At 39.5% G+C, this 22,069-nt stretch overlaps 1 protein-coding gene across 2 annotated transcripts in view; it reads right to left on the bottom strand.

The window, feature by feature from the left end:
• PALS2 (protein associated with LIN7 2, MAGUK p55 family member) overlaps positions 1–22,069 on the bottom strand; it is a 97,428-nt gene that overhangs the window by 46,582 nt on the left and 28,777 nt on the right. For both annotated transcript variants that reach the window (XM_045288801.1, XM_004702725.2), the window contains exon 2: positions 1,126–1,247. In XM_045288801.1, the coding sequence (XP_045144736.1) occupies positions 1,126–1,242 (117 nt within the window). In that variant the 5' untranslated portion in view covers positions 1,243–1,247. The remainder of the gene's footprint in view (positions 1–1,125; positions 1,248–22,069) is intronic.

Below are 22,069 nucleotides of genomic sequence, written 5' to 3'. Positions count from 1 at the left end.
TCGCCCGATTCCTAACAGTAGCAAAATTACAGTTATGAAGTAGCAACGAAAATAATCTTACGATTGGGGTTCACCACAACACAAGGAACTGTATGAAAGGGTTGAGGCATTAGGAAGGTTGAGACCCATTGTTCTACAAGAATAGTAGTCCTGGTGGTGTAGTGGCTTACAAGCTGGACAGTTCACCGTAAAATTAGCAGTTTGAGCCCACCAGCTGCTCCTTGGAAGAAAAATGAGGTTGTCTGCACCCATAAAGATTTATAGTCTCAGAAAACCAAAGGGAAGTGCTGCTCTGTCCTATATGGTCACTATGAGTTGAAATCGCCTCTATGGCAGTGGTTTTTTTTGGGGGGTGGGAGTGGGTATCCTTGTTATTTTTTCCTTCATAAATAGTGGTCACATGTCTATGATGCTACACATGTCTACCAATGTATGTGTCTTTGTTTCCTCACCATTTATCTATTCATATTCTACTTACACTGAAGTGTTGGCCTGCTATGCCTACCTTTTTTTTTTAAGCAGAAGCCCCTTCTTGCCCACATTGTAGGAGTGCTGAACTATTACTGTCTTTATCAATAAAGCAATTTATTTTAAAAATCTGAACAGAAAGAGTGCGTTTATTGAGAAGGTGATATTTTGGAAAAGATGCCCAGCGGGCCCTGTGGCTATTTTAAAAGAACTGGCAGAATGTAGAGGCAAATCTTATATTCTGCTCCACGTGGATTTCCCACCGTACGCTGGTCGTCTGCTATTGGCTCGTTCTCTGATCTCTTCTCAGGCCACTCCAGACTTCATGCTGTGTCCTGGTCTCAGACTCACATCTGGAGTCTGTCCAGTCTTTGTGTGGGACAGGGAGTGTGACTACCTTGTCTTTCTCCACCCAGCCTTCACTATCTCTGGTCTCTTCCACTGACAAGGAAATGTATCTTATCGGCCTTTCACCTTCTTTTGTGCTGGAGAGGCAAGTATGTGAAAAATGTCATTATGTGATACACGCTATTATGTGCTAACTAAGTCAATGTATGGTACACCAACCAAATTCTAAAACAGTCATATCTATATAAGACTCCTGCAAAAAAGGAATTTACAAAAGCAATTCAGTGATCTTATAAATGAACAATGTACCTTGGCAAGTGATTTTACAATAGGGTTCTCCATAATTCCCTTGAGGAAAATTAGGTCTATTTCTTCTGTCCCCGTCGACGAGGGCAGTTCTGTGAGGTTATCCAACACTTGCTGCATTGCTCCTGAAACAAAAGCATAATCATAATAAATGCCAAGTCGCTGTGGTGCAAGATTTTAAATAGTTCAAATAAAAGACATTAACACTCTTCTGAAAAATCACATTTAAAGCCTGGAGTTGTTTTAAAAAAAATAGGTTTCCCATGAATTAGTGATGGCCTCTGTAAGACTACATAATATCTGCGTACAAGTGTACACTTGCCTTTATATTTTTCAAATTTAAAAACATGGCAAGAAATAGAAAACCTGAATATATATATATATTATATTAATGTATATATAAAGCTGAATATGTATTTTTCATGACAAGACATAGAAAGAAACATGACAAGAAATAGGAAACCTGAATATATATATCAAAGAACTTAAATTAGCATTTAGAAAACTTCCTATAATAAGTTTAGGATTAGACTAGCTAACTTCATGAGAGAATTTGACCAATGTTTAAAGCAAAATAAACACCAATCTTTTACAAATTCACCCCCCAAAAATAGAAGCAAGAACACTTCCCAATTTATTCCATGAGGGCAGTATCATCCTAATACCCAAATGAAACAAAGGCATCACAGGGGGTTAAATACAACACAACAGTCAATATCCCTTAAGAATACAGCTATAAAAGATCCTGAAGTAAATATTAGCAAACTGAGTTCAGTAATATACACAAAAGGACTATATAAACAACAACCAGGAAAAATGTATCCCAGGAAGGCAAGGTATGTTCAATATACAAAACTCAATAAATGTAATCTGCTACATTAATAGCATGAAAAACTTTTTTAAAAACCACACTTTAATAGATGTGGTGAACCTATTTGATAAATTAACACCCTTTATAACAAAAAGAAAGTTTCAATAGAAAAGACATTTGAAGATGATAAGGCACATCTATGAAGAAGCCAATTTCATACCAATTATCACCGATGAGAAACTAAAAGCCTTCCTTCGTCCTCAAAGCAAAAATGAGCCACAGCTGTCAGCTCTTGGTTGTTCTCCATTCTACAGAAGTTCTACCCACGGCAAACCAACAAGAAAAGTAAATAAAAAGCACCCAGATTAGGAAGGAAAAGTTAAATCTCTCTCTCTCTCTCAGATGACATGATCTATAATATAAAAAACCCTAAGTCATAAAAAATATTTAGAATAAATTATTTCAGCAAGATTAAAAGATACAACCTTAATATACAAAAATCAGTTATATTCCTATACATTAGCAATGAACAACTTGAAAGGGGGTTGGAAAGGAGGAACCGATTACAAGGATCTACATATAACCTCCTCCCTGGGGAACATACAACAGAAAAGTGGATGAAGGGAGATGTTGGACAGGGCAAGATATGACAAAATAATAATCTATAAATTATCAAGGGTTCATGAGGGAGGGGGGAGCGGGGAAGGATGGGGAAAAAATGAAGAGTCGATGCCAGGGGCTTAGGTGGAGAGCAAATGTTTTGAGAATGAGGAGGGCAATGAATGTACAAATGTATTTTACACAATTGATGTATGTATGGATTATGCTAAGAGTTGTATGAGCCCCTAATAAAATGATTTAAAAAGAAGAAAACAAAAATAATGTTTAAATCACAATTACTTTACAATAACATCAAAAGAAAAAATATGAATAAATTTGATAGTAGTGTAAACTGAAACTACAGACACTGAAACTCCAAAGCAACAAGTAAAAGATATCAGTGACCTAAGTAAATGAAAAGATATCCCACAGTCACAAAAATAAATGGTATGGTGTTGGTAAAATGTGGATCCTCAAATTAATCTACAACTAAAATTCGATCCTTATAAAAGTTCCAGCCTTTTTTACAGAAATGAACAGGTTTACCCTAAAGTCATCTGTAATCACAAAGGTCCTGAAAAACCAAAACAAATTTGAAAAAGAACAAAGTTAGAAGGCTCACATTTCCTGGTTTCAAAATGTACCACAAAGCTACAGGATTCAAAACAGTGTGGCAAGAGCAAAGGTCAGGCATATAGACCTAAACCATAAATTCATGGGTCTAGGATAGACCCATGCATCTATGCCCAACTGATTTAAGACAAAAGTATCAAGGAAACTGAGCAAGAAAACAGTCTCCAACCAATGGTGCTATGCCAACAAAGGAAAATCAAAAAAGACAGTGAAAAAGAGGAAGACTGAACAAGGTGGACTGGCACACTGCCTGCAACAATGGCTCCAACAGCTGTGACTGTGGGGACGGCACGGAGGCAGGGAGCGCTTTGTTCTGCTGTGAGTCAAAGCGGCTTCAATGGCACTTAACAACAATAACAATTCAAAAAGTCCTGCTGCCAGGGTTACAGCTCAGACCTGCGGGGGCCAATTCCAAACACAATGCATTTAAACATGTCTCTGTGATTAATGGATAGCCGCAGATATTCTCTGGGCCATAAACTTGCCTGCATCTCATAAGGGCGCTTCATAAAAAAAAGTGAAATCAAAACAGTGGCTTCCACGCTGTCCAAAGTATATCTCACGCACTTTAAACATGTTATCAGGGGGAAATCACTTCTAGAATAGGACATCACCGCTTGATAAAGTAGAAGGTCAGCGACAAAGAGGAAGCCTCTTCGGGAGAAGGGCTGACTGACACAGAGGCTGCAGGGAGGCTGGCACAGGACGGGCAGTGCTTCATCCTGTTGCACAGCACCCAGCAACCCCTCGACAGCAGGGCTTTTCACATGGGACTCTAGTTTTCCCAAATGCTCCCACAGATGTTTCACTTTTCCAAGTTGTGCACAGCTTACCCAGATGCTCAAATTCTGTTCTGATACTCTTATCAGATATATTCCCTGATCTTCCACCCTACTCTCCTACTTTGGACAGGTTAATCTGGACAGGTTGAACGCAAAGCATGTGACTCGGAGTGTGTAAATGGATGTCAGTTTTGTCAGGAAAGAGGCCAACACAAGAACACCGTGCATTTAAAGGGAGGAGAGTTGGTATTGATTGAGATGAAGAAAACACAAGAAGTGAAGAATACAAAGGCCGCTCCATACCTTCCTTTATGGCCCAACTTTTAAGTCGGTAGAGAACAAGAGAATCAATCTTTAGAAGTATTTTCGCCAATGAGTGTTAATTAAGAGCATCTAAAATTAATAACTGTCTAATAGGAAAGAGCTATTATGTTCCTATTCAAAGTTGGACTTCATTTTGATTTGTGGCACAGGCTCTTCTTTCAAACTACAGGTTACCAAATCTTTCCACTGTGCTCTGCTGAAATCAGTAGATAAGAACTTTTTGAAGAGTGGGGAGACCTTAACCTACTCTCCACAGCAGAAGGATGAAGCTAACATGCATTCCTTGGGGGAAAGAAAACAGGTCAGGGTAAAAGCAGTGGGGAAGAGCACAGAGAGATGTACAAGCGAGATTGGCCTTGGGAAGAATATACCCACAACTAACCAAACTGGTCAGGAGGTAAACCATCTGAGAAGACTATGTGAACAGTTTGCTCCTAAAACAACTATAATCATAGTAAGTGACTAAGATTCCATCATCAAGAATAACCAAACTGCTGGTTCTCTAACCAGATGGCCAATCTGTGCATTTCAAAAGACTTCAAACCGAAGTTGATCGATCTGCCCGCTCTCTGTCCTGTTTCTTTCTCTATGTAAAAAAAACTGGATAGAGACAAGGGAGCTTCCTGTGTGGACTGTTTTTCATTCCTCAATAAAACTTTCTGTCTTTTACTTTCAGCAGATCCCTTGGCTTGTGAGCCAGGACCCAAATGAGAGCCACCAAGCAATCCTGCAAGAGCTCAGGATTCTGGCGAGGGCACCAAGGAGGAGCCAGTTGGGCTCTTAGCTGTCCCAGACCTCCTTGGGAGCCCTCAGGAGAACCCTACTTGGATTCAGGTTCTGCCTTTTCACATAGAGCTCTGATGGTGTCATGGACTAGGCATTGGGATGCTAGAGCATGAGGTTAGCAGTTCAAACCCACCAGCTGCTCCATGGGAGAAAGAGGAGGTTTTATGCTCCTTTAAAAGATTTAATCTCTTAAACACCAAAGAAGAATTCTATGGGGTCACTTAAAGTCTTTGGATTCAACAGGCAGGAATGACTCAATGGCAATGAGGTTTTTGGGTTTCAAACTATGGACGTATCGAGAGAGACTGATCCCTGGGGAAGGACATCATACTGGGTACAGACCCTGACAGTGGGCTCAAGCACAGGAACAACTGAGGGGATAGCACAGGCCTGGACGGTGTCTCACTCTATTGTGCATGTGGTCTCTGTCAGTCTACAGACTCATTGTCAGAATTCACTCAATGGCATATTCTGCTTCAAGTTTTGGACACATTATCAGGACTTGTACACAGGGTGCAGCTGTGGTGCACAGGTCTACTGTACACAGTCACTATGAGTCAGAGCCAGTTTGATGACGTCTACCAACAATAAGCCTTCTTGAGGATTGACTTTCACTTTGGTTGCCTATTCGCTCTCTCGTTTGTTCGACCTAGGTTTGGCATACATTTGGTTCTGTAGAAATTGCTGTGGCAGATCTCTGAGAAACCAAAGTCATCATTCTACTTTTGAAACTCTGTCTGTATTTTTGCTTCTTCTGATATGAAGAATAGTACCCTGGCTTGAACTGGGTCCCCCCAAATATGTGTCACCGTGAATGGGCCAAACGTCTCGGTGGTTTGCCAGTTACATAATGATGTAATCATTTCCCATGCTGAGACCTGATGTGATCAATCAATCAATTGTAAGGAAATTAGATCAGGATGCAATACATTTGCTGTGGTGACAGGCCTGACTTGAAGTAAGAAGAGTTTCCCGGGGGCATGGCCTGTATCACTTTTTAGCTTAGAAAAGATAAAGTGACAGAGAAGTGAGCAGGGGAGGAGGGATCTGAGTACCACAGGGAAAGACTTGCTGGATCCATGTGCTGACAGCCTCCTAGACCCACGGAAAGATGGATGCCAAGATACAGGAAGAGCTCTTAGGGATGAAAATTTTGAAAGGAGACAAGGACCTTCCCCCAGAAACAACAGAGAGAAAGCCTGATCCTGCCATTGGGAACCTGAATTAACTGGTAATCTCCTAAACTGTGAGAGGATAAATTGTCAAAACGCGCCACCTGTGTTATTTCTGATTTGGTAGCACTAGTACCTAAAAAACACAACCGGGTAATTCCAAAATCTAAGAAAGGAGAATTCCTCTCTAGGACTCCCACGACAAACATTTCAGTCCTGTGTCATGTTCCTTTTTACGCTGTTTGAATAGCCCAACTAAAGACACTGAATACTAGGTGATCTTACTAATAACTAATAACAGGAAAAGAAAATATCCTGAATAAAACTTTCAATGGAATACATTTTAAAATGGGAATCTAAAAGCTTTAAACTAGCAGAACAGTAAGACTGCATCCCTCAAAAAAAAAAACCTCTCAAACTCCCTGCCATCAAGTCCCTGCTGGTGCATAGCGACGCCACCCCCACCCGTGGGTTTCTGAGACGAGACTGCTTACTGGAGTAGAAAGCCCCGTCTTTCTCCCAGGACTGCATCCCTACAACAAACCAGTTCTAAATTCAGTTAAAGAATGACGCTGTCAAAGGTCTGCTGCAATAGTCCTACTCTATTGCCATTTACTGTCACACCTTTAAGATCTCCCTCTGCTCTGCTGCCAGCTCCAACTCCTCTGTATCCCCCTTTCCATTTTACTCCCCGTGAAGTCAGTAGTTTGAAATCACCAGCTGCTCTGAGGGGGAAAGCGGAGCTTTCGGCACCAAGTTACAGTCTCGTTATGAGTCGGCATCGACTCGAGGCAGTGAGCTTGTTTACGTGGTTACTAGTGATCTGATAATATTTCAGTTCTACCCAGAAGGTTTTCAGTGGCTAATTCCTCGGAAGCAGACAGCCTACTCCTTCTCTGTAGTCCGTTCTTATTCTGGAATCTCTGCTGAAACCCATTCATTTTGGGAGACCCTGCTGGCATTTGAAATACTGGTGACAGAGCTTCCAGCATCACAGCAACACACAAGTCACCACAGTACGACAAATTGACCATTCATTTGAATCATGGTGCTGGTGAAGAATATAGAAAGTATCATGGACTGCCAAAGGAACAAACAAATGTGTCTTGGAAAAAGTACAATCAAAATGTTCCTTAGAGGCAAGGATGGAGAGACCAGTCCCTGGAGAAGGACATGATGTTTGGTAAAGCAGCGGGGCAAAGAAAACGAGGAAAGCCCTGAGCAACATGGACCGACACTGCTGCATCGATGGGCTCCACCCTACACACAGTTGTAAGGACGGTACAGGAGCAGGCAGTGTTCAGTTCTGTTGTACACAGGGTCCTTAGGATTTGGAACGGACTTGACAGCATCTAACAGCACCACTAACGAGCTACCTAAACTGCCGATCTATCCAAAGAGAAAGAAAGAGACTGCAATGTCCTTTAAAATTAGACGCCCAAAGGTTAAAAGATGAAGTCTTTCGGCTGACTTTTGTGCTCTGGTTCACAGCACAGCTCGATACGTAATGGTAGCCAAATTTCCTAATTCTTATAAAAAACAAATTTCACTATAATTAAGGTCAATGCCAACGCATAGTGACCCTATAGAGCAGGGTAGAACTGCCCCCTCATAATTTCCAAAGCTACAACTCTTTACAGGAGTAGAAAGCCCCTTCTTCATCCCTATGAAGAACCCCCCAAATTTACAATAATTTATTTATTTTTATTGGAGCTTATAAATTCAAGACTACTAGTCCTAGAGAAAGAGTATATCAGTTGATAAATGTTATTTGGAACAGGGCAACCTTAATTATGGATAGGAAGGGCTAAATGAAAACAATACCAACTCAATCCATCCTGAACCGCTGAGCCTATGTGGTGGATACAACCTACCTTCGAACGGAAAAGTAGTGTGGCTAAACCATGTTTGGATCCCTTGGATCCCGTATTAGGGGGATGCCCACGAAAAACGGACTGGGCCAAAATCCAAAGTTACAAACAGCGATAACGTGGGATACAATGACACACATCGCTTGCAGAACACGCAGGAGTCAACTCTACAGAAGAGGAGCTAGGGCTGTCGCTAACTTTATTTTAAATGGCTTGCGTCAGGGTTATCTGGACTCTTTTAGTGCTCCTGGTTTGACTGGGAATTAACTAATGTTGCTTACAAATGAGTGCAGATTCAAGAACAAAAGAGGCAGGCCGAAGCAAATAAATTAATGGTGCTATAATTACAACAGATGCAACACTCCGATTAAAAGGCAACATTTATGCCAGGACTGCCCAAATTCCGAGAACAGTTCCAACAGCCTCTGAATTTGTCATTACTATAAAAAAGCCTGGCCACTGACAGAAAGACTTTTAAATTAAAACACACACACAAAGAACCTCACAGCCAGGGAGTCTTAAGGCTAAGTCTGAATAACAGGGTTTCAGTGGTAAAACAGAGGCATTTCCTATGGTGGCTTGATATTCAGAGAGGAAACAACACTAATTGTTAGTGGAAAACCTAGTGCTTTTAAAATTGACAGTGAGGGTCCCTTCTGTGTTCTTAACCCTTCAACCTTACAAAAGCTTCTACCCTGGAGTCTTAAAACTACAAAATAATGTGGTTACAAATAAAACTCAAATATTATATCATTCACAATCAGTAATATCTCCCAGGCTAATGGAGGATTTGAAACCTTTTCTTCTCAGCCAAGCCATACCTGCTAATTTATTCAAACCCACAGCAAACCTCACTTCCATCAAGCAGATTCCACAGGGTTAGCCTGCTAACCACAAGATCAGTAGTTTGAGACCAGCAGCTGCTCCATGGGAGAAAAGCTTTCTCTACTCTCATGACGTGTTACAGTCTCGGAAACCCCAGGGGCAGTTCTTACTCTGTCCTATAGGCTCACTATGAGTCAGTTTACTAGGGAGAGCTACTTCACCTAAATGTAACCACCAACGCAAAGGGAAAAATTTCACTAAGCCTGCCAGTTGTCTTTGAAGAGACTAATTCTGATTTAGACCAAAACTAAGAGAAAAAAAAATGTTATGCTGGTCTTTGCTGTACTCTTCAAGAAAGCACAGCTTAAACCTCCTCTCACAGAAACCTTTTCATCAATTCCTGAGACTCTGTGGGTCCCAGCATCTACTGATGTGAGGCTAGTCCTATCCACTGAGTCAATTAAAAATCAACTAGATTCACATAAATCCTTACCGAAAGCTCCCCAAACTCCTCTCTCTTACAACAGGCAGCTAAAGAAGGCATGACATCAGTAATCCAAGACTTTCTTTCTAGCGGCCTAAAAGTTCCTTGTAAACAGACCATGCCCTACTGCAATTCTCCCTAACAATAAGGTCTGGGCATTTGTTCAAGGCTTGTGCTCAATTAGTTACAGTCAATAGCAGATTTCTCCTGGCTTCCTAAACCTCATGTATTACTTTCTAATGTCCAACTCTGGAGCTCTAGTGTAGCTTTCAGGTAGGCATTGGATTGATAATAAGGTCAATGGTTCAAATCCACCAGTCACTCGGTGGAAGATAAATGAGGCTATTTGATCCCATAAAAATGTATGGCCTCAGAGACCTTCTCTAGTGCTGTTATGAACTATGATGGAATCAATGACAGATTTGCTCAATTTGGAATGTCCTACTAGAAGCCATCTTTTCTACCAATATAGATCTCTATAGTACCTTTTCAAGTATCTCAGTCTACCTTGAAAATCAGTATTTGTCAGTGAAAATTACTAAGGACCTCAACAGATGAACACAGAGGCTGTAACAATGGACTCAAACATGGATGACACAGGATCAGACCATGCTTCATTATGCTGTGCATGGGGGTCACGATGAGTTGAGGCCAACTCAATGGTATATAATCACAACAAAATGTAGACGAACCAACAGTTCACTTGAATTGTGATGCCTCCAAGACTCAGAATTACATGCAATTCTACCTTGTTATAAGAGATAGGCAATCTGTCTGTCTACTCTTAGAAATAGCTTTATTTGACTTGCACATTTGGCCACAAGAAGATACAAGATAGCAAAGGATATATTTTAGATAGCTCAACCAATGTTTAAATACCCATATATTAACCTATTTAATTTCAAGCAGGGGTATGTCTATAGCTCGTAAAGAAAACATACTATTTTAGCCTACCTAGTTCCAAAATAAACAATGATAGAAGTTTTGGGAGTTATGTGGTTACTATTGAAAAATATAGGTTACTGTTTTTCCTTATTCCTCAGCCTTTATATGACGCTTCAAAGAGTTCATGAAAAAAATTCCATTACCTCTAAATTTTATTTTCCATGAACTTTTGAAGCCCCCTCATACAAGCAGGCTATTACAAACACCAACAAGCTAGTAAATAGCTAGAGGACATCTTCCATGATTGTCAGCCGTGGCCACCATGCCAAGCTTACAGAATCCCCTGCAAACAATTTCTTTGGAAATTTCGTAGTTCCATACCACATGCTGTGTCTACCTTATTTAAAGTCTCCTTTTGCACAGCACTGATCTGCCAGCATGCTGACCTCTTAGGAGATTACTCCTTTAGTCGCAGCCATGAGGCTTCACACTGTACTCATTGAAATTCACCTCCTCTTCTTCCTCCCACCATAGATGATGACTACTCAGTGCATGATTTTTATTTTAGATGTGACAGAGGAATTAAGTGATTCCTGAAAAAAGACTGAAAGGAAACGCCCCTGGATCAAGCTGGTTTACTTTTGTGGATGGTTCTTCTCTGTAGCCCGATCCTGCTGCTAGTGATTGCTATCAATAATGCAAAAGCTAAGCAAAGAGTATGGAAAACTGGAGTCAGGAATCAGGGTGTTGGCAAAATCTACTGAAAGTACCGTAGACGGCCAGAAGAACAAACCTATCTTGGGGGAAATAGAATGCTCTTTAGAAGCTAGGATAGCGAGACTTTACCTCCTATACTGTAGGCATCTTATTAAGAGAGACCAGTCTCCGGAGAAGAGGACCATGCTTGGCTAAAAGTAGAGTGTTGGCATAAAGCCAGGAGACCCTCAACGAGATGAAATGGCAGTGGCTACAACAATGGGTTCAAACACAACTGCAAGGATGGTGTGGGAAAGGTACCGCAGTGTCTTTATGCCTCACGAGTGGGAACTGCATGGCACCTAGCAGCAGCAGCAGCAGCTGAATTTCTAGATCCAATATTATTACCCTCTGAAATTGCAGTGATAAAAATTTCCGCACACCAGCCAAAATCAGTTCACCACACAGAGAGAATCTGAGGCAACAATTCTGCTGATGCCAGGGCCCTGAAACTGCCTCCCAGGCCTTACTGGCCTTTGTTATAAGATCTAAGCCCTCATGTAGTGATTTCAATTTACATGCTGCATTAGAAATACTTTTGAATTAAAAAAAAACAAACCCAAAAAACCCTCGCCCCCAAAGTGAACTCATTTCTTGGGAAAAGGTTTGCTATTATAAACATCCAAGTTATGATATAATTGTTTTACTAAAATATCTTCATCTTCCACTAATTCAAATTTACCTGAATCCTTCCTTTTAGAACAAATGAAAATGACGGAGACTTTAGAGAAATTCTTTAAGCCGATGATTTGTAGTCTCCACTGTGCTGCATGTCACCTGAGAGCTCAACATGACAAAACTACAGAAGTGTTTCTCTGATAACATTGCTAATTAAGTTGTTTCTCAAATCCTTGTCCTTATAAAAACAATGATGGGAGCTACCCTGATTCATTCATGAGTAACTATGATTGTAGTGGACTGACCTCAAAGGTTCTTGAATAACACTAACAGCTTGAACAGATGACAGGAAAACCTGAGCAGGGGATTTTATATGTGGTAAAAGGAGAGAGAAGTGAGCAGAGAGGGACCTTATTACCATCAGGAAGGAGCCAGGAGTGGCTTAGTCCTTGGACTGAGACCCTCCTAGACGCAGGGAAACTTTGATGTCAAGATACATGGAGACCTCCAGAGAATAGGTCAACAGATGTTGAAAGGACACAGGGGCCTTCCCCAGAGCCAATGGACAAAGCCTTCCTATAGAGCGAGTGGGTTGAATTTGAACTCCTAGTTTCCTAAACTAAGTGCTAGCAAATTTCTATTCATTAAAGCCATCCACTGCGGTGGTTCTGTTATAACAACACAAGTAATTAAGGCACTTGATATTGTACAGATTTCATAACTGTGCTGCAAATAATCAAACCTTTCTCACAGGTGAACGGCTTTGAAATTGCTTAGAATTTGGTGCCTTGATCAGTTGTAACAACTCATTAGTTGAAACTTAACTGAAAACAGCAAACCAAGCCATTCTGTTTGCGAATAAATGAGCCAACAAAGGTATGATTTGTGTGCCATATGTATATAAATTCTTATGTAGAAAAACATCTTACATAAAAGACAATTCTATTGTGTAGCATTATTTAAATGCATAAAACCTGGGGCCAATGCACCCAAGAGACCTTAGGATTTTTCCTCTAACACAAGGATTGTGAACGTTTCCTATGTACCAAGAGCTAACATGATGCTAAATAGGGAAATGATTAAAGTCGTCAAGGATTTTGTCTTGTTTGGATCCATAACTAATGTTCATGGCCAAGCAGACAGATCAAAAGATGTGCTGCACTGGGTGGACCTGCTGCATGAGACCTCTTTAGGGGACTGAACAGCAAGGTTACTTTGAGGACCGAGGGACACCTGACCCAAGCCACAGTATTTTCTATTGGCTCATATTCAAGTGAAAGTTGGACAATGAGGAAGGAAGACAGGAAAAATTGATGCAACACATCTTTACTTTCAGCCATTTCAGCCAGCAAGGTTATGTCACCTGCATGTCTGGAGTTGTTAATAGCCTTCCTCCAATCCTGATGCCGCATTCTTCATATAATCCAGTTTTTCTGATGATGTGCTCAGCAAACAAACTGAATAACTAGATGAGAGCAGACAAGCCTGGCAAACACCTTTTTAGAGTTTTAAACCCTGCAGGAAGTGTGTATCGCAGTATGAAGAATATCAAGGACGTCAAGTGCCAAGATGTAAACAAACAGTTGTTCAAAGGAAACCGTGTCTATAATTGACCAAACTCGTCAGGACGAGTAAACCATCTGAAAAAACATGTGAACAGTTTGCTCCTGGAAATGACTGAACATAAAATGTGGACTAAAATTCCACTATCAAGAAAAACCAAGATGACAGGCTCACTACCCCTAGCCGGATGGCTGACATTTCAAAGAACTCCAACTGAAGCAGATGCTATCTACAGTCAATCACCAATCCCTTACTTCTCTCCTCTGTTTCTCTTTGTATAAAAACCTAAACCTTCATGGAGACAGCAGGACACTGAGTTGAGAATATCCTCAACTCCCCAATTTACTGCTTTTCTATTCCTCAATACAACTCTTTGCTTTTAAGTAGCTGCAGTGGCTTGTACTCTCCAACAGTGTAAATGTAATTAGCTCTGTTTCTTACAATTACTTATGTTTCTTAGACATTCTACATTTGTCTTTATTTTTAATGGTTATTATGGAAAATTTCTCACAAAAGGACACAATGAAATAAGGATCAGATCCAATAATCAACTCATGACCAATCTTGTTTCATTTCTCGACGATATACTTTCTATGCTATAAAACTTTGAAGCAAATCCACTGTTTGAACTTTCATGATTTTAGACTTGGTGGCACAGAGACTCCCATACATTCCTGCTTTCTCCAGTAAGTACACTGACTAGTTTTCCTATCTGTTTGAAATTTTCTATGCTAAACATTCAAAATTGGGATTTTATTCATTTTTAAAGCAAAAATATTGGAGAAAATAGGCATTCTATGATAGTGAATTCTTCCTATGAGAAAATATAGACCATATTGCATTGACTGTGTATTAATCATAATATAATGATTAATGGTCAAATATGGCTAATTCTAGAAATGTAAGCACGGTTTAGTAAAGAGCGTCTGCTTGAGCACCTCTTTTAAGATCTATCTATATAGGATCAAACTGATAAAAGCAACTCAAAAGATTATACACAGGAACTTTCTGGCGCAGTGAGTTCATATTAACTGGGAAGGAACAAATCGCTAAAGGGGAGTGAGAATAGTTGTACGGGTAACAGAATATAATCAGTGTTGCTGAAATGTTCCAGTAGAAGCTTGAATTGGTATATTTTGTTTCGTTTACTCTCAACAAAATCTGAGATAATTAAATATATACAATAATATATTATAAGAAAAAAAAATGGCAACTCCATATTCTCAATGCTTTGAGTATATCAGATAAAATTCAAAACCCAATTCTGATAGAAAACTTTACCTTAGTAAGAATAGAAGAAAATCATGTCAGAATCTTTATTACACTGGAGCTCTGCTAGTAGAGTGGGCTAAGCATTGGGCTGACCTCAAGGTCAGCAGGTTGAACCCAGAAGCTGCTGCATGGAAGAAAGATGAGCCCATCGGCTCCAGTGAAGACTGGCAGTTTTGGACACCTCAGGGAAGTTCTACTTTGTCCTACAGGGATGCTTTGAGTTAGAATCAATTTGATGGCGGTTAAGTTTGGCTGAGTTTTGGTGTATCACATTAAATAGGAATTGTTCAGAAATTTTACTTTTAAAATTAAGGTTAGTACAATAGGGTCCACTAAGCTGCTATAAGACTCTTTGTAGTGGTAGTGCAAGTTTTACTCACTATAATAAGATATGACAAAAAGGAAAAAAACAAAAACAAACTAGAAATGATATAACTACCACATATAATCGGTATAACCCAAATTTTCAGCACACTTTTTAATGCAGTTTTTGTGGTAAAATTAAGTGCCTCGGCTGACATTCAGGTCAGTTTATACTTGTCTATGTATGGTACCTCAAAATGTTTCAGCAAATCAGATGTGAAATCATTAAACTCAGGTGAGTTTGGCTATGTGATTGGACATTAGGGCAATGCAGAAAAAAATTAAGTTTTCCTAAACATTGGCAATAACCCATTGAAAAAAAGGAGAAAAATAATATAATACCATTTGCAAGAGCAAAAAATTATGAATTTTTTCTAATAAGTTTTTGTATAAGAATAAGGTTAAAATGAAAATGCTTGTACAAATATGAAGAAAAAGATAAAATTGCACTAAAGACAAAATAAGCTGATAAAATAAGGAGATGATATTCTGGCATAGGAAGATCCATCATCAGAAAATGCCAATTTTCTCCCCCCCAAATTTAGTAAAATCCAATTTTTAATGTTTACCACAGAAAATTTCAAACAGATCAGAAAACCAGTTGATACTTGCTGGAGAAAGCATGAATGGGCAGGAGTCACCTGTGCCATCAAGGGTAAAAACAGGACAAGGTAAAACACTGCTGCATCGGCACAGCAACGACAAACAGATCTTGAAACAGAATAGTTATGGGGAATTTAATACATGATAAAGGTGGCATCTCACATCGGTGCAGGAGGATTCAGTTAAGCCATTTTTTTTTTTTTTTGCTTTCTTTCCCTCCAGAAACTACTAAAACAGTAAAAATCTCCAAGGCAAACTCACTGGCATAGAGTGGTTTCCGACTCAGTGACCCTACAGGAGACTAGAACTGCCCAGTGGGTTTCCAAGACGGCACCTGCTTACAGGAGTCAAAAGCCACATGATCTCCCAGACAGCAGCTGGTGGACTCAAACTGCTGACTCGTGGTTATCAGCCTAACATGAAACCCACCGCGCCACCAGGGCTCCTACCAGTTAAGTACTAAATAAAGTTTCTCCCTAATCCCATGAGAACACAGAGAATGACTAAAGCAAAAAAAAAACACACGCACACATAGCAAAAGATAAAACAAAGCTAAAAATTATAAAAGTAGAAGATAATTAGGAGTGAAAGAGTAGACTTCATCTCACTTCCAAATATTTCTGGAATCTATGGATTTCTTCATATTGCTCCCTGGAGTCCTAGCCATCATCATTTATTCTTTGCCCAGACCACCACAAAGTTCTCTTATCTATAATGTAACCCATAAGGAACTAATTAAAATGCAAATTTTAATGCCTATAATCCTTTTAGTACATTGATGGATTCAATATGCACCACCCTTTGTAGCTTAGGCCACGCTCCTCTTTCTCCGTCCTTGATGCAGAGCCCTCTTCCCTGTGTGCTGTCAGATATGCGCGACTATCTTTGTGTATCTAATCCATGTTCAATCTGCAGGAATAGCATTTCAACGTCTCTGCTTGCCCAAGCTAGAATAAGTTCTCCTAGTATATATTTTCACAGTACCATATTGCTTCATAATTTTGATAAACTCGTTATTTAATGCATGGTTTTTTTTTCCTAACTGTATATCTGATGATGAAAGAAATTCTGTCTGGTTAGAGCTGTATCCTACATGCCTAACCACAGCCTGGCACTTCATAGGTTCTTGATAATATAGTTTCAATCACAAAAATTATAATATTCTTCTCAATCCAAAAAACAGACTTTAAATTATATGTGGCTACGTACAACCAAATTTTCTGTAAGCAAAATGTGGTATAGTTTACAGAGCAGTAATCTTAAAACAAGGAGCCCCAATGGCATGCTAATTAACCACTTATTTGTTAACTGAAAGGTTGGTGGTTTGAACATACCCACTGGCTGTGAAGGAGGAGGCCTGGTAGTCTGCTCTAGTAAAGATTACCAGCAAACAACAAAGCCGCTGTCATCCTCACTTCCGACTTACAGCAGCCCAATGGGACCGGGTAGAACTTCCCCAGAGGGGCTCCAAGGATGCCACTTCTGTCATCTGTGGTGACTTTGAACTGTGGACCTTCTTTGGCTAGTTAGCCACTGTGCCCTCGGGGTTCCTCAGTCAAGATTACAAGACTAGAAAACCCTCTGGGCAGTTCAACTCTGCTATGTGAGGTAGTTAGGAGTTGAAATTGGTTTGACAAAACCAACAGAGCCATCTTTCTGACTGTTAAGTTCTCTCAACTCTATGACAAGCCATTAAGATAAAAGCTGTCTGTTTCTGTCAATGTTAAAAGTAGTAACTTAGAGCAAACTTCTACAGTGATATTTAGTACATATAAATGTTTCTAATGTTCCTTAATAGAGTTTATTATGTAAAGCATATTGCATAAGATAAATGGTTTATGCACAGCTATATTCTCCTCTAGAAGTTTCCTAAAATTATTTTATGAAAGCATTTCTAGTCAGTTTTAGAACTCAGGTAATTAAATGAACTATTGCTAATTGGGACTATATTCGATTTTAATATTAACAATCCTGTTGTAACTGTATTTGATGGGTATGTTCATACTCATTCGACTGAATGCCCCACTGCAAACATGAAAACCAAATTAAGTTTTATAAGATGTTAAAAATTAATTCTGCTTTTGTATTTACAGATAAAATAACAATTATATCACCAGATTCCTGCTGTACAATTTACAAAATCCATCACACACCAAACATATCTAAGCAAAATTTTAAATGAAGTACCTAAAAGTTCTCTGAGCTATTTCTGATGTTGTTTTTTCAATGAGAGAAAATTTTTAAAATACATTTCTAAGAGATTATATCGAAAGGTTTCTATTAAAATTTTTACCATTCGAGGTCTATTTGGGTTTAAATTTTGACTGTTTTCAAAACTGATTTGGCCAGAAAAACCAATTTCTCTATAAAATAATATGTTGACGATCCTTTAGCAACCACCTTAAAATTCAAATTTAGTTGGAATAAATCAAAGGAGGTAAGAAAAAAATTTTAAGGACTTAGCTAAATCAGAGGAGCCTTGGTGGCGTGGTGGCACTGGAATGCTAACCACAAGGTCCGCAGTTCAAAACTACTAGCTAGCTCCATGGGAGAAAGACAGGGTTTTCTACTCCCGTAAAGAGTTACAGTCTCAGAAACTCACAGGGACTGTTCTACCCTGCCCTATGGGATTGCTAGGAGTTGGTATCAAGTCATGGCAGTTAGATTTTTGGGTTTTAGCTAAATCAATATTTACTAAGCACCTATATGTTAGACAGAAGATAGATGAGGCTTTTTACTCCCTTAGAGTAAACCCAGCCTTGGAAATTCTTGGGGCAGATCTGCCCAGTCCTATAGGGTCACTAGGTGGTGGAACTGACTTGATGGCAGTGAGTGTTCAGTTTGGTTTTATATGCCAGGCACAATGTTTAGATGTTGAGCAAAGTACAAAGATACACTACCCCCCAAAGACGTAATCTAGTAGACCAAAATGTGTACACAAATATACAAGGCATGACGACAAAAACAGTATCAAATAACCACAGAATGAAGTGATGGCAGTGTGTGCAAGCCTGGACTTCTACCACTACCCCACCACTATCCCAACGTCATTATCTTTCATCTGCTTAATTGAGGCATGGCAATAATGCTCTCACAGGGTTGCCTTTGCTAAATAATACGTGCAAGTACATTATTAACATGCAGGCCCTTCGGAAAAAGTTACATGCTAACTCTATCTGATGGGGTGGTGAAAAGTCAGAGACAACCAATGTCAGGCATTGAGCGGAAATAACTGAACCGAACTGACTTCACGAACAATACTGAACTTAAGATCAATAATTAAAAATCTTCAAAACAAACAAGCAAATCAGAGATCTATTTCTCAGTGCCATTCCTTGTGTCAACAACAACAACAACTAAAGGGCAGCACAGTGGGCAAGTGTCACTCAGGGCAATTAAGGCCCATGTACAAAGCACCCTGGCTCAAACACATGGGGTTGCCATCAGCTGATACTGACTGGACAGCAATGTTAGTTTATTACTTAATACTTCAAGCCTCTTTCCAAAGGCGGTAGGTGTTTTGCTTGGGAAGGGTTCCTAAGGAGGAATCTGGGGCTGGAGAAAAGGAAGAGCAGAGCAAACTTGAGTTCCGGAGCAGATACCAGAGGAGGGAGGAGGGAAGACAGGCGCCCTTGTCTGGAAGCAAATATACTAAGCAGTGTTCTCAAACAAGAAGCTACTGACATTTAGAGAGCAAAGTCGTTTTCACAAAGGATTATTCTCCACCAAATGCCTATAGCAGTTGGTTCTCCACCTTCCTAATGCCGCAACCCTTTCATACAGTTCCTCATGCTGTGGTGACGCCCCCAACCATAAAATTATTTTCGTTGCTACTTTATAACTGTCATTTTGCTACTGTTATGAATTGGGGAACCCCTGTGAAAGGGCTGTTCAACCCCCAAAGGGTTTGCGACCCACAGGTTGAGAACCACTGGCCTATAGTGTCCCAGTTATTATGACAACCATACACTTCCCTTGTCACATTTCCTAATATTATTTTTATGAAGATACTCCATTCTCTCCTCTCATGTTTCCGATTTAAAACTTTGCACTAATATTTTCTATCTCCAGAGTACATTCTTCTTTCTTAATTCAGCTATTTTGAGGACTCCCAGAATACCCACCTGATCTTTGCCTGAAGGTCTATGGAGAAACCTGCCTGAGGGCAAGCTCCAGCAAGCCTCACCTCACTAAGAACCTGTCTAATGCCTTCCTATTCCACACAGAGATCTTGGCTCTATGGAGGACAGACAATATGACCACAGAGCAAACCCTCCTGAGATACATGGTCTGGATTAATCCACCATGCCCTACATTCACAAGTATGAACTAAGAATTACCGGTCACAAGAGATTTGAAGCAAACTTCAAGATCATGGATAAAGCTGAACAAACTAAACTATGAGAGAAAACAGATGGTGTTTAGAAGTTTAAATTTTTATTTTTATTAGCACTCTGAGAGATATATGAGAAGCGATGGCTTCCATTAAAAACAAAAACAAAAAACACAAGCTGGTGAAAGGGAAAAATTGGAGAAGCCTGAGAACAAGAAAAATTTTCTGGCAATTTAAAAAAGTTTTTTAAAGGACAGAAAACAGCAGAGTAAATAATAGAATGATAAAGTTGACATTGATATTCTGAAGAATCAAGTCAAGATAATCTCCCAAATGCAAACAGACAGGAAAGAGATGTAAAAATATGATAGGGGAGTTACTAAGTATGTCTAACAATAGCTACTGCGAAGAGTTTCGTATGAAAAGATCAAAGCAAGGGAGAGGAGGAAATAATTGAAGAAATATTGGAAGAAAATAATCCCTGAGCTTTTATGACACACAAAATAAAAGAATGTATGGCTTCCCGAGGGCAGGAGAGATTCCGTGAAATAAGGCCCAGGTCTAGACACATTTAAGAGAAATCTCAGAATGCTAAGGATTTAACGTGGGGGTTTTCCAGAGAGAAAAATAAATGAGTTACATAAGAACTGAAAGCAGACTCGCAGCATATTCCCTACAGGTAATGCTGAATACCTGAATACCAAAAAGAAAGAAAAAAAAAAGAAGATTCTAAAGTTTTGATAAAAAATAACTTTGTAAAAAAGTTCCCTTTATAACAATGACAATAAAAAGTCATCATACTTTCACACATGCATATTCATCTTGCATACAGTCATACATAAGTGGTCAAAGAGCTTAATTATATGGAAATATTTAAATTATTTAGATAAAATGGATGTCTCTAATGGAATATATTACATAAGTCTATTTACGGTATTTGCTTTATTTTTATATCTTAGTGATATTTCTGCAGTAGGCCTCATTCTCTTCATGATATGTAGTATCGCTGTATGAATGCATCAATATTTAGTCTGTCTCATCTCAAAAGGATGTCTGGTGGCATAGTGGGCTTCTAACAGCAGTCCTGCAGCTGCTGCAGGAAGATAAAGCTTTCTGCTCTCATAAAAAAATCTGTCTCGGGACCCCAAGGGGGCAGTTCCACTTGTCTTGCTGGGCTGCTCTGCGTCGGTCAGAGTTGCTCAGAGTCAGCACTGGCTCAGCAGCAGCGAGTGGCACCTTACCAAAAGGTAAGAGTGGCTGGTTCTATTCTTTGTAGTTATAATCAATATTCTTGTATACACCTGCATCACTAAAGCTTGTGATGAAGAAACTGAATAATTTTACCCAAGTCTTCTGTCAAAAATTGACCAAACATGCAATCAATATGCATCAATGATTATTGGAGGCTGGTACGCAAACGTTGGAAACAAAGAGGGAGGAATAGTCATTGGAAAATATGGCCTTGGTGACAGAAATGAAGCTGGAGGCTGCATTTTAAAATTTTGTAAAACCAACGACTTCTTCATTGCAAATTTCAACAACACAGATGACCATACACGTGGATTTCTCCAGACAGAACATACAGAAATCAAATGGACTACACCTGTGGGAAAAGATGATGGAGAAGTTTAATATTAGCCGCTAAGACAAGGTCAGGAGCCGACTGTGGAACAGATCATTAACTGCTCATAGGTGAGTTCAGGATAAGGCTGAAGAAAATTAAAACAAGTTCATGAAAGCCTAAACACAACCTTGAGTCTATCCCACCTGAAGAACAGGTCTATCCCATCTCAAGAACAGATTTGATGCACTGAACACTAATGACAAAGACCCGAGGAGCTGTCGATGACATCAAGAGTATCAAACTAAAGTCCCTTGAAGGACAAGAGAGAAAAAAAAGATCAACGTGGGTGTCAGAAGAGATGCTGAAACATGTTCTTCATTGTAGAGTAGCTTAGGCAGAAGAGATGCTGAAACATGTTCTTCATTGTAGAGTAGCTTAGGCAAATGGGATGAAATGATAATGTCCAAGAGCCAAACAGAAAATGTCACCTTGGAAAGATAAAGCATTATCATAAAATGTGCAAAGACCTAGAGTTAGAAAGACAAAAACAGAATACACTCAGCACATCTGAAACTGAAAGAACTAAAGAAAAAATTCAGTCCTTGAGTTGCAATATTATAAGATTTTATGGGCAAAATACTGACTGATGTAGGCAGCATCAAAAGAAGATGGAAAGAATACACAGAATCACTGTACCAAAAA

This window comes from Echinops telfairi, unplaced genomic scaffold (genome assembly GCF_000313985.2).
Source record: "Echinops telfairi isolate 266 unplaced genomic scaffold, ASM31398v2 ScPeMD7_23;HRSCAF=83, whole genome shotgun sequence".
NCBI classification, from domain to species: domain Eukaryota; kingdom Metazoa; phylum Chordata; class Mammalia; order Afrosoricida; family Tenrecidae; genus Echinops; species Echinops telfairi.
The sequence above is the reverse complement of the archived record's forward strand: the minus strand, read 5'-3'. Positions and strand labels throughout refer to the sequence as shown.